The sequence below is a fragment of the Leucoraja erinacea genome, chromosome 21 (genome assembly GCF_028641065.1).
Source record: "Leucoraja erinacea ecotype New England chromosome 21, Leri_hhj_1, whole genome shotgun sequence".
Classification (NCBI taxonomy): Eukaryota; Metazoa; Chordata; class Chondrichthyes; order Rajiformes; family Rajidae; genus Leucoraja; species Leucoraja erinaceus.
Window position 1 is genome coordinate 34,592,028 of NC_073397.1, and position 21,704 is coordinate 34,613,731.

Below are 21,704 nucleotides of genomic sequence, written 5' to 3' on the forward strand. Positions count from 1 at the left end.
CGGAGGACAAGAACTGGACAAAGGGCTTATTTTTCATTGTGTGAGAACTGGCAAAAATTCCATGGTGCACGGTGGCGCAGCGTACAGTTACTGCCTTACAGCGCTTGCAGCGCCGGAGACCCGACTTCCATCCCGACTACGGGTGCTACCTGTAGGGAGCTTGTACCTTCTCCTCCATGACCACCTGGGTTTTCTCCGAGATCTTCGGTTTCCTCCCACATTCCCTCCCACGGAAGGCTCGAGGCTCCTGACCGCGGGAGAACAAAGAAGGGAAGAGATTGAACTTTATTTCGCCTTCCATCACAGTGAGGAATGTGGAGGGGTCACTGTGGTGGATGTGTATGTTAAACTGTATTTTGTGTGTTTTGTTGCTTTTATTGGTATGACTGTACGGCAAATCAAATTCCTCGTATGTTGCAAAACATATTTGTCGATTAAACTAATGATTATTATGAAACTTATGATTATTCCAAAGATGTACAGGTATGTTGGTCAATTGGCTTGGTATAAGTGCAAATTGTCCCGTGTGTGTGTGTGTGTGTGTGTGTGTGTGGGATAGTGTTAGTGTTAGTGTGAGTGTGGGTGTGTGTGTGTGTTAGTGTGAGTGTGTGTGTGTGTGTGTGTGAGTGTGTGTGTGTGTGTGTGAGTGAGAGCGTTGTGTGTGTGTGTGTGTGTGTGTGTGTGTGTGTGTGTGTGTGTGTGTGTGTGTGTGTGTGTGTGTGTGTGTGTGTGTGTGTGTGTGTGTGTGTGTGTGTGGTGTGTGTGTGTGTGTGTGTGTGTGAGTGTGTGTGTGTGTGTGTGGGTGTGTATTAATGTGTAGAGTTAGCCAGTATGGACTTGGTGGACTGAAGGGCCAGTTTTCGCACTGTATCTCTAACTAAAATCTAAAAAGACACAGTGCCTGTGCAGTAAAATTTATTATTATTATTATTATTATTATTATTATTATTATTATTATTATTATTATTGTTATTATTATAAGGGGTGGGAATTAATAAGCTTTGGCTTCTTCCTGCTCCTTTTCGGACACATATGATTTCATTTATTTATAGATATTGTTTATGACACTTTATAAATATTTGTGTTTTGTTTTTCGTATGCTGTTTCACATTTGCTTTTTATTCTTTTATTCTGTCCGAAATAAATAACTAATAAATAAATAAATAAACAAAAAATTATTATTAGTTGCTTGCACTGGAAGTCAGGAAATCAGACAAAAAGAAAGTTGGCTCTTGGCTAGCTCTTTTCCTGCAGATGTCCTTTGTTCCTGGAATCAGGAAGCATTTGTGTAATTAAGGATTAATAACTATCTAATTTAACCCACAAGTATAGAGGCAGATGACAGCCATTTTGTGAAAAAATCAAACGGCACAAATACAGAATGTAAATCACATAAAGACTTTAAATCAATAAAAACCCACTTATTTTATGAAATCTTTGAATATAAAACAACTTCAAAGTTTAATATATATATGAAGAAAATTACAAATGCTGTACAACGGCAAGTAAACAGTAATAAAATCGTGAATGCCCACTGAGCGGAAATAATACAGAGCTTGTCACATTTAATGGAAGAGACACTGGAAAACTATTTGCCGCATCCTACATGTTCACAGACTATTTATTCACGTCCTACAGTTCCATCAAAAGGTTTATTTCTACGGAGAATCTTTTATTTGTTAATCAACACTTTAATAAAATAAAATAAATGGTGGAAGACTGCCATTTAATTGATGCAGGCAGGCGCAAAATGCTGGAGTAACTCAGCGGGACAGGCAGCATCTCTGGAAAGAAGGGATGGGTGACGTTTTTTCAGGTCGAGACCCTCCTTCAGACAGTTTTCAAGAAGGGTTCATAGAGGCACATGCTTCTCAACTGAAGATTGTGATCATCAATGCAGAACAAGGAGTCACAGTTTAAGGATAAGAGGGAAGTCTTTTTGGACAGAGATGAGAAAATCATTTTTTACACAGAGAGTGGAGAATCTGTGGAATTCTCTGCCACAGAAGGTAGTTGAGGCCACAGTTCATTGGCTATATTTTAGAGGGAGTTAGATGTGGCCCTTGTGGCTAAAGGGATCAGAGGGTATGGAGAGAAGGCAGGAATGGGATACTGATTTGGATGATCAGCCATGATCATATTGAATGGCGGTGCAGGCTCGAAGGGCCGAATCAAAGATCTTATAGCTTCGCTCTAAGATCTTTGGGCCAAATGGCCTACTCCTGCACCTATTTTCTATGTTTCTATGTTTCTATGCCACAAAGCATTTTTCATATACCCAATATTGTCTATTAATGCTTTATATTACATGATGCCTTCATAAATGAATATCTCGAAATGATCCCATTTTATACTTTCTGGTGTATATCCAAAATTATGTATCAGAATTATCACAATGACAAAGTAATGATGTTGGTAAGCCAATTGCACCAGCCATTGTAACAGGACATTGTCTTATCAGGGTTATTAATATGTATAGGAAGGAACTGCAGATGCAGGTTTAAACCGAAGATAAGACACAAAATGCTGGAGTAACTCAGCGGGACATGCAGCATCTCTGGAGAGAAGGAATGAGTCCCACCCACTCTCCTGACATCAGTCTGAAGAAGGTGTCTCAACCCGAAACGTTGCCTATTCCTTCTCTCCAGAGATGCTGCCTGTGCCACTGAGTTACTCCGGCATTTCAAGAGTCAAGAGAGTCAGAGTCAATTTAATTGTCATTTGGACCCCTGGAGGTCCAAACGAAATGCCGTTTCTGCAGCCATACATTACACACAAATAGACCCCAGACACAACATAATTACATTTTACATAAACATCCATCACATAGCTGTGATGGAAGGCCAAAAAAACTTATCTCTCCACTGCACTCTCCCCCCCCCCGATGTCAGAGTCAAAGTCATAGCCCCCGGCTGGCGATGGCGATTGTCCCGCGGCCATTGAAGCCACGCCGGGTGGTGCGAGGTCGCACACCGGGTTTTGTGTCTATCTTATTATCTCTTAGAGTAAAGGGGAGGCTATTTAAGACTGCAGAGGGCAGTGGAGGCCAAATCACTTGATGGATTTAAGAGAGAGTTAGATAGAGCTCTAGGGGCTGGTGGAGTCAAGGGATATGGGGAGAAGGCAGGCACGGGTTATTGATTGGGGACGATCAGCCATGATCACAATGGATGGCGGTGCTGGCTCAAAGGGCCGAATGGCCTCCTCCTGCACCTATTTTCTATGTTTCTATGTTTCTATTATTATGTATGGTAGATTGGAATGTCCCTTCTAACATTTTAGAAAATATAATTGCCAACAAAGGATATCTTATAGAGAAACAAGGAATTGCAGATGCTGGTTTGGAAAGATAGAAATGTTGGAGTAACTTAGTGGGTCAGGCACCATCTAGGGTGTAAATGTAGTGATCGTGCAGTCATTGGACTTGAGCTATAGGGAGAGGTTGGGCTGGGACTTCATTCCTTTCAGCACAGGCAGATGAGGGGTGATCTTATAAAGGCATATAAGGTCATGCAGGAAATACATTAATTCTGGGGGTCGAGAACCAGGGGCCACAGTTTAAGAATAAGGGGTAAGCCATTTAGAACGGTGACGAGGAAACTCTTTTTCACACAGGGAGTAGTGAGTCTGTGGAATTCTCTGCCTCAGAGGGCGGTGGAGGCCAGTTCTCTGGATAATTTCAAGAGAGCTAGATAGGGCTCTTAAAGATAGCGGAGTCAGGTAATATGGGGAGAAGGCAGGAACGGGGTACTGATTGGGGATGATCAGCCATAATCACATTGAATGGCGGTGCTGGCTCGAAGGGCCGAATGGCCTACTCCTGCACCTATTGTCTATTGTCAATTAATAGATGCATCTCTTTGAATAACATGTGGCACCCTTAAATACACATTTAACGTGTATTAAATTATTTGGAATATATATAGTGAATGTACAGAGTGTTTTACCCAGAGTTGGGGAATCAGGAACCAGGGGACATAGGGTTAAGGTGAGAGGGGAAAGATTTATTAGGAACCTTTTCACATGTAGGATGGTGGATACATGGAACAAGCTGACAGAGGTGGTAGTTGAGGCAGGGACTGTAACAACATTTGGACACGTACATGTATAGGAAAAGTTTAGAGGGGGTATGGACCAAACGCAGGCAGGTGGGGATAGTATAGATGAGGAAGCTTGTTGGGCTGAAGGGCCTGTTTCCATGCTGTATAACTCTCTGACTGTCCTTCCAAACACTCTCACGGAGGCCGTCTGTTTCTAAGCCGTTCACAGTTTTGCAATCAATATTAATTCTGATTTTGATGAACCAGGGGACATGGGGTTAAGGTGAGAGGGGAAAGAGTTATTAGTAATCTGAAGGTTAACCCTACAAATGCAATCAACCCGGCGTGCACAAACAAGATCAAATAGAACAAGTTGACCTACAACTTTAGGCTGTGCACGCACGCAGGTTCAACCCTGACTTCTTCTTGTGTATGGCGTGACAGCCTAAAGTTGTAGGACAACTTGTTCTATTTGATCTTATTTGATTGTGCACGCCAGGTTGATTGCATTCGTCGAAACAGGGCGGACCACGTGAAGGTTGCAATCTCCCACCCCAATCCTGACTATGGGTCATAATACAAATAACTCTAGTCTTCTGTAGGAATGACCTTCACATGTTGCTTTTAAACCGAAGATAGCCACAAAATGCTGGAGTAACTCAGCGGGACAGGCTGCATCTCTGGAGAGAAGGAATGGGTGACGTTTCAGGTCGAGACCCTTCTTCAGAACCTTCTCGACCCGAAACGTCACCCATTCCTTCTCTCCAGAGATGCTGCCCGTCCCGCTGAGTTACTCCAGCATTTTTGTGTCTGTCTAACTATATATATAGTCTTCTGTTTAGAATTGCTGTGATTTTTTGTATGACTGTAAGGGAAAAATAATTTTGTTGTCTCTTCATTGAAGACAATGTCAATAAATTAAATCAAATCAAATCAAATTAATTTTGCTCCAGATTATTTGATTCATCATTGAAAGTATACCTTACAGGTATAGAGTTTATAGCTATTAATGCATTTTGTTGTCTCTGTACCCCTAATTGAATCTGAATCTTAATAACCCCCAATTGTAACGATCTACTGACAGATGGATATCACCTGATAGCCATAAGCTGATGAACATTGATGGTTTAGTGCGGAGGATGCAGGAAAGATTATTTGATGCAGGAAAGACACGATTCTGAAACCTTGTGTATCTTCAATCTTCCAGCATCTGCAGTTCCTTCTTGAACACAAGATTTTGAAACCACCCAGTGCAAATACATGAACCACCCAGTGCAAATTTGAACAGCTAGAGGGCAGTGTTTTCCCAAAAGTAGCTCAGAAACTAAACAAAAGGACACACAGTGGGTCAGGCAACATCTCTGGAGCTACAGGTCTCTCCGTTGCCGGACCAGCAGGTCCAGGAACAGCTTCTTCCCTGCGGCTGTTACACTACTCAACACTGTACCTCGGTGACTGCCAATCACCCCCCCCCCCCCATACTCCTCCCACCCAGGAAAAAAATCCTATGACTGTATGTACGTAGATAGATTTATTTATTGCTCATATTTATGTCGCTTTTCTAGGGAGATGCTAACTGCATTTCGTTGACTCTGTACTGTACACTGCACAATGACAATAAAGATGAATCTGAAACTGAATCTGAGAACATGGATAGGTGACGTCTTGGGTCGGGACCCTTCAGTGGGGGAGAGGGGGAAAGAAAGCAGATTCACACACTTTGAACATGTTTGTACGTCAAGATCTGCGTCTTTATTCGAGTTTAGTTTAGAGAAACAGCACAGAAACAGGCCCTTCGGCCCACCGAGCCCGCGCCGACCAGCGATCCCCGCACACTAACTCTACCCTACACACACTGGGGACAATTTACAATTTACAGTAGCCAAATAAATCACAACCCTGTACGTCTTTGGAGTGTGGGAGGAAACCGGAGCACCCGGGGAAACCCACGCGGTCACGGGAAGAACATACAAACTCCAGACGGACAGCACCCATGGTGAGAATCGAACCCCCGACTCTGGCGCTGTAAGGCAGCAACTCAACCACTGCGTCACCTCTAAATCACCCTTCCCACCAGACTATCCTTTGAACTCAAGTTCGACACAAAATGGTGGAGTAACTCAGCGGGTCAGGCAGCATCTGGGGAGAAAAGGAATAGGTGACATTTCAGGTCGAGACCCTCTTCAAACTTCACACAGACGGCATCTGAGGGTGGAATCGAACCTGGGGTCTCTGGTGCCGCGAGGCAGCAGCTCTAACCACTGTGCCACGGTGTGACACCTGTACGAAATTTGAGACATCCTGATGTTGTGAACAATGTTGACTGGAGCAGATTCTTTTGGTTTCTGGATTTCAGAACAAACAGTTCATGACTAAAGATAGTGGATCTGAGGTCTGGCAGCCATTAATTCTTCTGAACGATCACTAAAACTGGCGAGGATCCAGTCAAAGCTCTGAAGAAAATGACCTAACAATGGAAAAATGTTCTCCTTAAAGACAAGACCTGAAAGCCACCTGCGGTGAGATCAAACAAGGACCTTGGCATTTCACAAATCAATAAATTCACAGTTTAAAAAAAAACCCAATGAGATCTGAAGAAGCTCTTGTTTGAAAGAAATGTTGGAACAAACAAGCTGCTAAAACATCGAGACATGGTTTGCCTGGCAGTTTGCCATCTTATTTCTCCTCTGTCCTCAAGCAATTAGTAGCTCTTCTGATGACCGGCCATTTAGCAAATTGACGAACAAAACATCTTTTTCTTTCAGGGTCCAAGTTCTTAATTTTGCAAAACGACTAAACTGGACTTCTCCATTTCTCCATTTCGCTCCTTGCTTGGAGCCCCAGTATCTCTCTTCTCAGATGCGCAGTTCTTAAGTCTAGACAATTTAAAAGTCTACGGCAATTTAAAAGAAAATGCTTTTATATTAGAAATTGAATCCATTTCAAAAAGTTAATTGTTTTGGAATGTGATGAGTGGAATCAGATGAGCAGCTGTTTCGATATCTCCTGCGTTTTCTTGCAGTAGCCTTCAACAGCTGAAACGTTTGATGTAGAAAAGACTCTTCACTTACGTAGACCTGTGGGGAGAGAAAGAGAATGTTTGTTTCTTGGAAGATGCTTTCATTGTTTTTCACGTTCATTAAACTTTGGCCTACTTTTGTCAGCGTTTTAAATTTGCGCGCAATGAAGTATTTGTGTCTTGATCGGTTGAGTTCAGTGTCTTAATCACGGTGACACAGCGGTAGAGTTGCTGCCTTACAGCGTCAGAGGCGCCCAGAGAAAATCCACGCAGGTCGCGGGGAGAACGTACAAACTCCATCTAGGCAAGCACCCGTAGTCGGGATTGAACCCGGGTCTCTGGCGCTGTGAGGCAGCAACTATCCTTCGTACCTCCACCAATTTAAAGTACTTTGGTCAACGAGAGTTGTTTTTTTAAATGCGCTATAGAAATAAAATGACTTGACTTGACTAACTCTAACACTGCTCCACCGTGGAGGTGAACGAGGTAAGGAGAGGTGAAGATTGGGGAGAAACTCAGCGGGCGAGGCAGCATCTATGGAGCGAAGGAATAGGTGACGTTTCGGGTTGAGACCCTTCTTCAGTCTCGAAAAGAAACGTCACCTATTTCCTTCGCTCCACAGATGCTGCCTCACCCGCTGGGTTTCTCCAGCATTTTTGTCTGCCTTCGATTTTTCCAGCATCTGCAGTTCCGTCTTAAACAAGGAGATATGAGGAGATGATTTTACAACTCGTAATCCACGGGAGCCTCACACACTGTTACAAATTGCAAATTGAAAATTGGGGTATCGCAAACTTTCCAATTTATGATGTAAAACGGTGATTTCTAGTGTAATCTGTGAAGTGTCAGTTTATAACTGGACCCTCTGCTGTATACAGTATGTCCCGGCAACCCATACAGGCGACATTGCCACAATGGAGCGCAGACAGGTTAAAGATTGCAGCATATCGCAGTACAAAAAGCCATCGCCATGACTTGAGGAATTACTTACAGGTAAATTGGCTTTAATAGTACATGGGAGGGTTTCTGAGGCACATGGTAGACGGAGAAAGAATCAAATCCACCTATAAAATCAACTGAAATCACAACAAAACCATAAATAAATAAGGCGTATGAAAAACGCACGTCTGTGGTTAAAAACAAAGAACCAAACAGCCATTTTTAAATAAATATAATAAAGTTAAAATGAAAACAAAACAAAGTTGAGATTCAAGAAAATGCCGATTTAAAAATATACGTAACACTTTTAACAACAAACTGAAAGAGTATTCTTCAAGCAGACCAGAAAACCCAGCTCCAGTAATGGTCATTTGACATTGTTTTAAAACTATGATACATCCATTTTGCAAATTCAAGCAGGCGTCTAAATGCGATCAACAAAATGAAAAGTTCATAACTTCATAGATAGATAGATAGATAGATAGATAGATAGATAGATAGATAGATAGATAGATAGATAGATAGATAGATAGATAGATAGATAGATAGATAGATAGATAGATAGATAGATAGATAGATAGATAGATAGATAGATAGATAGATAGATAGATAGATAGATAGATCCTTTATTGTCATTCAGACCTTCCATTCTCCCTGTGATGGCGTGGGTGTCCTCCAGGTGCTCTGGATTCCTCCCACACTCTAATGATGTGCACGTTTGCAGGTTAATTGGCCTCTGTAAATTGCCCCTGGTGTGCGGGGAGTGGATGAGAAAATGGGATAACATATAGTGTGAACGGGTGATTGACATGGTTGGGTTAAAGCAAAGATCCTACAAGCGAGCAAGATAGATCGCTCAATGAAAAAGACCTAGTACGGTCATGGGCAGATTCGCGGGTAATTTTCGGCCCCGTTTCCGTAACCGGCTTCCAGTCTCCACACCAAAGATCCCGTAGCGGAGCAAAGATACCAGTGCGGAGACGGAAGCCGATTACGGAAACATCCTCGTGAAAATAAAAGTTATTTGGGAAAAATCTTCTCCTCATTTTCCGAATTTAAATTTATTAACACAAACAGTTCCCCCGCAACGTTGATTACACTGCGAGTCGGGTCGGGTCGGGTCGGGTCGGGTTACTGAGATGGATGAAAAAAAGGCCCACGTTCCGCTCCGTTGCGTACTACACGTCAGCCCATTGCACTTAGAAGGAGTGGTCTATCTTGCTCCGCTATAGGATCTTTGGGCCAAAGGGCCCGTTTCCATGCTGCACATTTCAATCAATTCAAAGCAGCAATTGAATTTCACAATTGACATTCATTGTAAGTCATTTGCTTACAATAGCAGATTAAACGTACGTGGGCCCTGATGTAATGCACCTTACTCAGCCTCATTCACTATTCACATCTTTTATTCATGATCTCCAACCTGGGGAAATTACGGGAAGTTCTTTCATTCAGTTAGCGTAAATAAAGTGGACTGTTCCCTTGTTGCTTAGATCTGGGTCAGCACGGTGGCGCAGCGGTAGAGTTGCTGCCTCACAGCGCCAGAGACCCGGGTTCGATCCTGACCACTAGCGCTGTCTGTACAGTGTTTTGTACGTTCTCCCCAGGACCATGTTGGTGTTCTCGAAGGAATGGGCGATGTTTCGGGTCGAGGCTCTTCTTCAGACTGGATAAGGGTCTCGACCCGAAACGTCGCCTATTCCTTCGCTCCATAGATGCTGCCTCACCCGCTGGGTTTCTCCAGCATTTTTGTCTACCTTCGATTTTTCCAGCATCTGCAGTTCTTTCATAAACATGACAAGATCAGTGAATGGATGTGTGAGAAATATCCATGGATCTGATCAGTGAGGAGCAGGATTAGGGAGTTCCCAGATTCACAGATTCTTGATAACAAGGTGTTAATAGGTATATAAACAAACGATCTGCGGAGGCTGGTTTCTACCAAAGATAGACATAGAATATGAATAGTTACACAAAAAAGCTGGAGAAACTCAGCGGGTGCAGCAGCATCTATGGAGCGAAGGAATTTCCTTCGCTCCATAGATGCTGCTGCACCCGCTGAGTTTCTCCAGCTTTTTTGTGTAACCTTCGATTCTCCAGCATCTGCAGTTCCCTCTTAAACATAGAATATGGATAGAAGTGCTGGAGTAACTCAGAGGGTCAGACCAAAGATCCTATAGCGAGCAATATAGATCACTCAATGAAAAAGACCTAGTACGGTCATGGGCAGATTCATGGGTCATTTTCGGCCCCATTTCCGTAACCGGCTTCCGTCTCCGCACCAAAGATCCCATAGCGGAGCAAAGATACTAGTGCGGAGACGGAAGCCGGTTACGGAAACATCCTCGTAAAAATAAAAGTTATTTGGTAAAAATCTTCTCCTCATTTTCAGAATTTAAATTTATTAACACAAACTGTTCCCCCACAACGTTGATTACACTGCGAGTCGGGTCGGGTTACTGAAATGGATGAAAAAAAGGCCCACATTCCGCTCCTTTGCGTACTACACGTCAGCCCATTGCGTTTAGCTGGAGTGGTCTATCTTGCTCCGCTATAGGTTCTTTGAGTCAGACTGCATATCTGGAGAACATAGACCAGCTTTGATGATGCACCTTGGTCAGCATGGACGAGTTGGGCTGAAGGGCCTGTTGTGTGACACTATGAATCTATAAGATGGGTCTGGTAACATACATATTTCCACCCTATAAATCAGCTACATGAACGGTTAACTTTACAAGCTATTACTTCTGTTTATTTAACGAGTTCCATTAAAAGGACGCACACCCTGCTCTTCATATCAACACGGCCAAGAATATGCCATCAGTTTATTCCCAAAGGATTTTGATACAAGGTGAAAAGTTAGGACAGAAGCAATTCCGATTCATGCTAATGTTGGGTTGAGTGGAGAAGGTAAATGAGCTGAAGAACTGAATGATTAGCGGAGCAAAGAGGGCAGCAGTTGCAAGTTAATTTCTGCTAATTGTAACTGGCCTTAACAAAGTTCAATACAAGCTGAATTGTCATACAGAATAGGAGAGCAAACATAATTCATATCTCATTAATTGGTTACGAAGTTGAGAAAATTACAGACTTACAAAATTCTTAAGGGGTTGGACAGGCTAGATGCAGGAAGATTGTTCCCGATGTTGGGGAAGTCCAGAACAAGGGGTCATAGTTTAAGGATAAGGGGGAAATCTTTTAGGACCGAGATGAGGAAAACTTTTTTCACACAGAGAGTGGTGAATCTCTGGAACTCTCTGCCACAGAGGGTAGTTGAGGCCACAGTTCATTGGCTATATTTAAGAGGGAGTTAGATGTGGCCCTTGTGGCTAAAGGGATCAGGGGGTATGGAGAGAAGGCAGGAACAGGATACTGAGTTGGATGATCAGCCATGATCATATTGAATGGCGGTGCAGGCTTGAAGGGCCGAATGGCCTACTCCTGCACCTATTTTCTATGTTTCTATGTTTCTATGTAAAAGACTGCTACAGAATACCACTATCATTGATTATTTTAACAGGGCATTTCCTTTTGGTCCGATCACACCAACATCTCGGTTTCATATTAGTTTATTGTCACGTGCACCAAGGTACAGTGTAAAGCTTTCGTTTTTGTTTTTGCTTGTAAGGCAGAGACACGGGCCTGTCCCACTTACGTGACTTTTACGGCGACTGCCGGCACCCGTCATAGGAATTGGCGACGTTTCGGGAAGGGTCTCGAGCCAAAACATCGCCAATTTCTTCTCTCCATAGATGTTGCCTCACCCGATGAGTTTCTCCAGCATTTTGTGTCTACCTTCGATTTTACCAGCATCTGCAGTCCTTTCTTAGACAAGTTCTTGATTAGAACGGGTGTCAAGAGTAATGGGAAGAAGGCAGGAGAATGGGATTATGTGGGAGAGATCAGCCACAATTGAATGGCGGAGAAGACTTGATGGGCCGAATGGCCTAATTCTACTCCAATAACTTGTGTACTTCTTTTTCAGTTTCAGTTTCAGTTTAATGTCCCGTATACCGAGCTACAGTGAATGGGGGGGGGGGGGGACCTCATTGAAACTTACAGAACAATGAAAGACAGAGATAGAGTGGATGTGGAGAGGATGTTTCCACTGGTGGGAGAGTCTAGGACCAGAGGTCACAGCCTGAGAATTAAAGGGCGCTCTTTTAGAAAGGAGGTGAGGACGAACTTCTTTACTCAGAGGGTAGATAATCTGTGGAACTCATTGCCACAGAGGGCCGAGTCCACTGGCTGGATACCACAGAGCTTTTCACTGCACCACAGTATAAACGTGACATTAATAATCAAAACCAAAATAAAAGAATTTATATCTCTCCATATCCACGTGCCTATCCAAAAGTCTATTAAATATCACTATCGTATCTGCCTTCACCACCACCCCCGGCAGCATGTTCCAGGCACCCACCACCCTGTGTAAAAAAATTGCTCCTTTAAACCTTGCTCCTCTCACCTTAAAGCTTTTTTTAGTTTAGTTTAGTTTAGAGACACAGAGTGGAAACAGGCCCTTCGGCCCAGCAGGTCTGTGCTGACCAGCGATCCCCGCACACTAACACCATCCTACACCCACTCAGAGAGAGCTAGATAGGGCTCTTAAAGGCAGCGGAGTCAGGGGATATGGGGAGACGGCAGGAATGGGGTACTGATGGGGGATGATCTGGAACTCTCTGCCACAGAGGGTAGTTGAGGCCACAGTTCATTGGCTATATTTAAGAGGGAGTTAGATGTGGCCCTTGTGGCTAAAGGGATCAGGGGGTATGGAGAGAAGGCAGGTACGGGATACTGAGTTGGACGATCAGCCATGATCATATTGAATGGCGGTGCAGGCTGGAAGGGCCGAATGGCCTACTCCTGCACCTATTTTCTATGTATCTACAGTATGTATCAGCAATGATCACATTGAATGGCGGTGCAGGCTCGAAGGGCCAAATGGCCTACTCCTGCACCTAATTTCTATGTATCTACAGTATGTATCAGCAATGATCACATTGAATGGCGGTGCTGGCTCGAAGGGCCGAATGGCCTCCTCCTGCACCTATTATCTATTATCTATCTCTGGCCCTATATTTGGCCAACGCCCACAAATGCACGTTCTATTCTCTCTCTTTCCTGGCAAACACCGCCGATAAACGTGAGCGCTGATTGCCACAGGATGGAGTTTCCACGCTCCCCGAGAGTTATTGTTGCATCAGATGCTTTGCAGATCATTCTTCTTTCCAGGTAACATGTAGCAGAAGTCACTGCGCATAACACGGCATCTGCACACGTTGGCAAAATAATGTTCCGTGCGTTCAAATAATGCATCGCACAAATCAGTGAGACATGTATCGCAGCTGCTGTAGCTCCTTCCCTGCCTATTCTTCTCGTTCGATGCCAGAAGTCACTGGAGCTGAAACCTATAATTCACAGGGGTTTTGAGGGAAGTGTTTCTCGGCTCTCCCTCTCTCTCTCCCGCAAGCTGCCGCAGTTGGCTGGCCTTGCACATACCACGTCTCACTCCAATTAACCAGTTCACAGTTTCACACACCAGTACTTACAGCTGTCATCCACCTCTGTAGAAACACTGATGACATAACAGGCGTAGATGAATCCAGCAAGCTGCAAAGGAGAAGAAGAAAAGCTTAATAACAATAATAATAATAATAAATCATCAGGACTGAACATTTACACTCGAGTCGCCAGCGTTCCATTTTCATTCCAGGTTTTTAGAAACATAGAAACGTAGAAAATAGGTGTAGGATGAGGCCATTTGGACCTTCGAGCCTGCACCACCAGAAGGGTTTCGGCCTGAAACGTTGCCTATTTCCTTCGCTCCATAGATGCTGCCTCACCCGCTGAGTATTTCCAGCACTTTTGTCTACCTGCCATGCAATATGATCACGGCTGATCATCCAAAATCAGTACCCCGTTCCTGCTTTCTCCCCATATCCCTTGATTCCATTTGCCCTATCTAACTCGCTTTTAAAAACATCCAGTGAATTGGCCTCCACTGCCTTCTGTGGCGGAGAATTCCACAGGTTCACATGTCTGGGGGGGGGGGGGGGGGCCCACCAGCGGTAAAGTTGCTGCCTCATAGCGTTCTATCAAGTGATATGAGAGAAGGCAGGAACGGGGTACAGATTGTGGATGATCAGCCATGATCACATTGAATGGCGGTGCTGGCTCGAAGGGCCGAATGGCCTACTCCTGCACCTATTGTCTATTGTCTATAACAACAAATGTGAGTGCTTAACAATTGCTTGAATGTGTAAGAAAGAACTGCAGATGCCGGTTTATACCGAAGGTAGACACAAAAAGCTGGAGTAACTCAGCGGGACAGGCAGCATCTCTGGAGAGAAGGAATGGGTGACGTTTCAGGTCGAGACCCTTCTCCAGACAGGTACTAAATATCATATTTAACTGACTTTGGCGTTTTTTTACAATTGTATTGTGGATATTGGTTTATTATATATAATATCGGTGCATTGTGTTCACAGGCCTGCTAGTACATATGCCAATTATACATTTAACCCTGTATTCTTGGATTATATTAATGGCAACATACCCATTAGAAGCAAGATTGACTTTCATAATGCTATGACTTTTTCTAATTTTATCCATATTATCTTCAGGATTTTCTAATCTTGTTCAGATATTTCATACAATGCATTGTCATTAAGCAGGAGGTAGAGAAAAATGCTGGGGAAACTCAGCGGGTGAGACAGCATCTATGGAGCGAAGGAATAGGTGACGTTTCGGGTCGAGACCCCTTGGGTCTCGACCCAAAACGTCACCTATTCCTTCGCTCCATAGATGCTGCCTCATCCGCTGAGTTTCTCCAGCATTTTTGTGGGTCTCGTCCCGAAACGTCACCTATTCCTTCGCTCCATAGATGCTGCCTCACCCGCTGAGTTTCTCCAGCATTTTTGTCTACCTTCGATTTTTCCAGCATCTTCTTCAGACGTCAGTCAGGAGGTACTTTCAGGAATATCATTTCAAAATGGGCAAATCCCCTGTAGTTTTACTCAGCTGGTGGTCCGCTCTGCAGATAGAATGTGTCGTAGCTGATCTGGCAAACGTTCAACGTCTCCACATGGTGTAGCATTCTGGGAGGTAGCATCTGGATCACCAGGCGTTTACATGTCCCAAAGGCCAATAACGCCCAAATTAAACTAAACTGCTTATAAATGCTCAGCTGAAGCACAGATTAGCTTTCTTTCAAGCTCCTTTGCATGTTCATAGAGTCATACAGCTCGGAAACAGGCCCTTCAGGTTATTTATCTTATTTATATAGCACATTTTTAGTCAACTTGCATTGACCCCAAAGTGCTTCACATAATTACATTACATTTACACACAGGCAGAGGTGGGTGAAGTGTCTTGCCCCAAGGACACAACGACAGTATGCACTCCAAGCGGGATTCGAACCGGCTACCTTCCGGTCGCCAGCCGAACACTTAGCCCATTGCGCCATCTGTCGTCCCATACTGACCAAGATGCCCCAATCTACACTAGTCTCACATGCCCACATCGGGCCCATTGAACCCTCTAAAATCTAAACCTTTGTGTAGGATGCTGGGTTACACTGAAGATTGAAGAAGGGTTTCGATCCGAAAGGCCACCCGTTCCTTCTCTCCAGGGATGCTGCCTGTCCCGCTGAGTTACTCCAGCATTTTGTGCTTATCTTCGGTGTAAACCAGCATCTGCAGTTCCTTCCTGCACACTGTATAACCCTCTCGATATCCAAACCTTGCCAACAGTGGGTCGAGCAGTGCCTGAAGTCATCTGTGGCTGGCCCTGATTGTCCTGGCCTTTCCTTGCCTCCAGCTCTTACCCCCACCCCACCCCCACCTCCCAGTCTGAAGACAGGTCCTCACCCGAAACGTCACCTATTTTTCTCCAGAGATGCTGCCTGACCCGTTGAGTTACTCCAGCACTTTGTGTCCATCTTCAAGATAGCCACAGCTGGATTGGTACAATGCATCTTTCCCCATCCCAACTTTGCATATTATCAGCAAATTGGATTAAACGTCTCAAAAAAACCACAAGAAATAAGGTGGTGACAGATGAAATATAATAACATCTTTCCCACGGCATCCGTCAAAATGTGTCACAGTATCATGACACTGAAACAATGATACATTCTAATTTCCTAAAGCACGTCTTGGCAGCTCACATATAAATCTACTCTGCAGTGTTCATGGGTTCATAAGTTAAGGGAGTAGCGTTAGGCCATTTGGCCCATCTACTCCGCCATTCAACTGTGGCTGATCTATCTTTCCCTCTCAACTCCATTCTCTTGCCTTCTCCCCAGAACAAGGGGTCACAGTTTAAGGATGAAGGGGGAAATCTTTTAGGACCGAGATGAGGAAAACCTTTTTCGCACAGAGAGTGGTGAATCTCTGGAATTCTCTGCCGCAGAAGGTAGTTGAGGCCACAGTTCATTGGCTATATTTAAGAGGGAGTTAGATGTGGCCCTTGTGGCTAAAGGGATCAGGGGGTATGGAGAGAAGGCAGGAACAGGATTTTGAGTTGGATGATCAGCCATGATCATATTGAATGGCGGTGCAGGTTCGAAGGGCCAAATGGCCTACTCCTGCACCTAGTTTCTATGTTTCTATGTTTCTAACCCCTGACACCAGTATTAATCAAAGTGCATTAGTTTTGTATATTTGTACACTGTACACTGCAAGGGCTAGGAAGCAAGCGGGTAAGATCATCTCTGACCCCTCTCACCCTGGCCACAAACTCTTTGAATCACTTCCCTCTGGAAGGCGACTCCGGACTGTCAAAGCCGTCACAGCCAGAGATAAAAACAGCTTTTTTTTTTTCCCCCACGAGTAGTAGCTCTACTCAATAACCAAAAATCTGTGGCCTCCTTTTTTGCTCTGGTATTTTATTTAATTCACATGTTTAATCGATAATGTTTTATTATTAATGTTTTATGTGTCATTCCTAACTGCCACTGTATGTCATGTTGTCACTTGCGGGCGGAGCACCAAGGCAAATTCCTTGTATGTGAATACTAGGCCAATAAACTTATTCATTCATTCATTGTCCTGGTTTATCTTTGGTAGACACCTACAGATTTGTATTCTACATATCCCCAAACCCCAATCTATACTCCATCTCCAATCTCCAAACTTCTCTAAACTATCTCTGAACTTGCCAAGCAGTTTCCTTGCAAGTCCAATTCCCCTGAACATGACAAAATAATTATCAGATGCCTAAAGCATGACTGGAGATTGATTTCATGTTATACTGCGCACAAAAGGAATTCGAACTAGTGAAATGAAAAACAAAATTTACAACACTGGAAAAAAATATCAATTTGCTTCCAGGTGAGCAAAACACAAAGTGCTGGAAGAACTCGGAAGGTCAGGCAGCATCTGTGGAGGGAATGGACTGATGACGTTTCTGATCGGGACTCTCCTTCAGACTGATGGAGCGGGGGAGTGGGGAGAGCGCTGATAAAAAGAAGGGCAAAGCCTGGATTGATAGGTGAAGTGCTGGAGTAACTCAGTAGGACAGACAGCATCTCTGGAAAACATGGATAGCCGACTTTATATGTTAAGAGATACAGCATGGAAACAGGCCCTTCGGTCCACCGAGACCACACAGACCAGCGATCACCCCGTACACTAGCCTTATCCTACAGACTCGGGACAATTTACAATTATTACCAAAGCCAATTAACCTGCAAATCTGAATTAACCCGAGTCTGAAGAATGGTTTTGACCCGAAACGTTGCCTATTTCCTTCGCTCCACAGATGTTGCCTCACCCGCTGAGTTTCTCCAGCATTTTTGTCTACCTCCGATTTTCCAGCATCTGCAGTTCCTTCTTAAACAATAACCTGCAAATCTGCACGTCTTTGGAATGTGGGAGGAAACCAGAGCACCCGGAGAAAACCCACGTGGTCCAAGAGAAAATGTACAAACTCCATACAGACTGCACCCACAGTTAAACACACAGGCAAAGACATATAGGTTTGTAGGTTAATTGGCTTCGGTAAAATTGTACAAATTGTCCCTAATGTGGAGGACAGTGTTAGTGTATGGTCGGCATGGACTCGGTGAACTGAATGTTTCTCTAAAAGTCTAAAGTCTAAGGTAAAGCTATGAAGAATCCATCAAGGTTGAACTGAATCGAGGACAGCACAGTGTGTAGGAAAGAACCGCAGATGCTGGTTCAAACTGAAGGTGGGCAAAAAATGCTGGAGTAACTCAGCAGGACAGGCAGCGTCTCTGGAGAGAATGAATGGGTGACGTTTCGGGTGTCCCGAAACGTCACCCATTCCTTCTCTCCAGAGACGCTGCCTGTCCCGCTGAGTTACTCCAGCATTTTGTGCCCACCCATGAGGACAACACAGCCTATTAATTCACGATCATAGAAACATAGAAATTAGGTGCAGGAGTAGGCCATTCGGCCCTTCGAGCCTGCACCGCCATTCAATATGATCATGGCTGATCATCCAACTCAGTATCCCGTACCTGCCTTCTCTCCATACCCCCTGATCCCCTTAGCCACAAGGGCCACATCTAACTCCCTCTTAAATATAGCCAATGAACTGGCCTCAACTACCCTCTGTGGCAGAGAGTTCCAGAGATTCACCACTCTCTGTGTGAAAAAAGTTCTTCTCAACTCGGTTTTAAAGGATTTCCCCCTTATCCTTAAGCTGTGACCCCTTGTCCTGGACTTCCCCAACATCGGGAACAATCTTCCTGCATCTAGCCTGTCCAACCCCTTAAGAATTTAGTAAGTTTCTATAAGATCCCCTCAATCTCCTAAATTATAGAGAGTATAAACCAAGTCTATCCAGTCTTTCTTCATAAGACAGTCCTGACATCCCAGGAATCAGTCTGGTGAACCATCTCTGCACTCCCTCTATGGCAATAATGGCCTTCCTCAGATTTGGAGACCAAAACTGTACGCAATACTCCAGGTGTGGTCTCACCAAGACCCTGTACAACTGCAGTAGAACCTCCCTGCTCCTATACTCAAATCCTTTTGCAATGAAAGCTAACATACCATTCGCTTTCTTTATTGCCTGCTGCACCTGCATGCCTACCTTCAATGACTGGTGTACCATGACACCCTGGTCTCGCTGCATCTCCCCCTTTCCCAATCGGCCACCATTTAGATAATAGTCTGCTTTCCCGATTTTGCCTGATGACTGATAAGTGCTGTGTTAGTTTAGCAGCACAATTGCAATGTCAAGAATGTGTCGAAAATTCTTTTAAATAGAATAAATATCTTAATTCTTGAAATGCTTAACCCCCCCCCCAGCTATCGGTCAAATATTCCCTTTGGATTTGAGTATTATGTTCTGCTGGCAAGGTAACATTCTTCAGACATTATCTATGGTTCAAATATCTTTTAATTATAGTCAATTATCCATAATATATAATGATTCATTTTGCAGCCCAACAGCTGGCATTAGTTATCTTCAGTTTGTGAGAAAACAGTTGCACTGGTAAATTATGGTGTGTGTCTTATTATAGACAATAGACAATAGACAATAGGTGCAGGAGTAGGCCATTCGGCCCTTCGAGCCAGCACCGCCATTCACTGTGATCCATCCACATTCAGTACCCCGTTCCTGCCTTCTCAACATATCCCCTGACTCCGTTATCTTTAAGAGCTCTATCTAAAGGGCCTGTCCCACTGTATGAGTTTACCCAAGAACTCTCCCGAGTTTTTAAAAAATCAAACTCATGGTAAGAACGTGGAATGTACATAGCTGGTACGTCGGAGCTCGGGGACGCCTCTTAGCGGCTCGTAACGCTAACGGCAGGTACTCGGGAAACGCGGTAAGCTCGTGAAGTTTTTTCAACATGTTGAAAAATATCCACGAGAGCCCCGAGTACCTACGAGCGGCCATTACCCTAATTCTCCGAGTTCGAATCGGGGGAAACTCGGGAGAATTAGCCCCTACAGTGGGACAGCCCCTTTTAACTCTCTCTTGCAAGCGTCCAGTGGAATTGTCTCCACTGCCTTCCGAAGCAGAGAATTCCACAGATTCACAACTCTCTGGGTGAATTATTGACAGGCGGGGTTGGATAAGGTTTAGATTTATTAGGTTAGTATAGTTCTGTTTAGTTTATTGTCAATGTCAATGTCAATTCTTTATTACAATGTTATCAAAGCTTATTAACCTACGAGAACGTGCAAACTCCGCACAGACAGCACCGCAAGGTTAGGGTCTCTGGTGCTGTGAGGCAGCAGCTCTATCAGTTGTGTCACCGTGCCACCTGAATAACTGATGCTAAAGTAAATTCAAATGTATAATAACACATTAGCAATTATATCTCATTTTTAATGCTTTTTGACTCGTTGAAGTTGCAACATGCTCTTGTGATTAAAGATGAATAATCAGTTGTTTAACCTTGTATAAAGAATGCTATGTGGAGGTAAGGTGTCACTAAGCATCTGAGCATTATGTAAATAAATGCCGGTGACACAGGTGGTTCTGCTTCCTCCAAGCCTGAGTCTGGATCACGTTTCGTGACTGACTTGGTGCCGAGCCAGATGTACCTGTTAATATAGTGCGCTTGCTGGCAACAGCTTCAGGCTTTGCTGGTCAGGCAGCATCTCTGGAGAAAAGGAATAGGTGTCGAGTCCGATCTGAAGAAAGGTTCCGACCCGTAACGTCACCCATTCCTTCTCTCCACAGATGCTGCCTGACCCGCTGATTTGCTCCAGCATTTTATGCCTGCCTTCGGTGTAAACCAGTTCCTTCCCACACATTCAGAAGTTGCTGTCTTGGCAGGACCAGCTGCCATCGAAACACACACACACACACACACACACACACACACACACACACACACACACACACACACACACACACACACACACACACACACACACACACACACACACACACACACACACACACACACACACACACACACACACACACACACACACACACACACACACACACACACACCAGTGGTAGACAAAAGTGCTGGAGAAACTCAGCGGGTGCAGCAGCATCTAAGGAGCGAAGGAAATAGGCAACTTTTCGGGCCGAAACCCTTCTTCAGACTGATGGACAAGCTAAATGCTTGAATGCTTAAAAACATTAAATGCTTAATAACAGAATGACGACACAAAATGCTGCTGTCAGACCTGTTGAGTTACACCAGCTCTTGGGCTCTTCCTGCATCTAGCATGTCCAACCCCTTAAGAATTTTGGACATTTCTATAAGGTCCCCCCTCAATCTTCTGAATTCTAGCGTGTACAAGCCGAGTCTATCCAGTCTTTCTTCATATGAAAGTCCTCCATCATATGGAGGTAGAGAAGATTAGTTTAAGTTGGCATCATGTTCAGCATGGACATTGTGGACCGAAGGGCCTGTTCCCCTGCTGTGCTGAACTATGTTTTATAAACGTAATTCTTGATAAAGTTTATCCACAAAGAAACATCCTTCCCAAGTTGGTTGGAGGATTGGAAATATTTTATGACGTTATTCAGCAACAAAAATGTGAATGTTGTAGGAAGGAACTTCAGATGCTGGTTTACGCCGAAGATAGAGGCAAAATGATGGAGTAACTCAGCGGGACAGGCATCATTCCAGAAAAGGAATAGGTGAGGTTTTGGGTGGAGACCCTTCTTCAGACAGAGAGTTGGGGGAATGGGAAACGAGAGACATAGACGGCGATATAGAGAGATGTAGTACAAATTGTCTGCCTCAGAGGGAGGAA

At 44.2% G+C, this 21,704-nt stretch overlaps 1 protein-coding gene across 1 annotated transcript in view; it reads right to left on the reverse strand.

Moving 5' to 3' along the window:
* Positions 1-5,552: 5,552 nt before the first annotated feature.
* The window catches only part of LOC129707517 (sodium/potassium-transporting ATPase subunit beta-1-interacting protein 3-like), a 67,590-nt gene continuing 51,438 nt past the window's right edge, over positions 5,553-21,704 (reverse strand). Inside the window, exons 5-7 of the mRNA XM_055652622.1 lie at positions 13,551-13,611; positions 8,051-8,135; positions 5,553-7,117 (exon numbers count right to left, since the gene is read on the reverse strand). Coding sequence (XP_055508597.1) covers positions 7,108-7,117; positions 8,051-8,135; positions 13,551-13,611 — 156 coding nt within the window. The 3' untranslated portion in view covers positions 5,553-7,107. The remainder of the gene's footprint in view (positions 7,118-8,050; positions 8,136-13,550; positions 13,612-21,704) is intronic.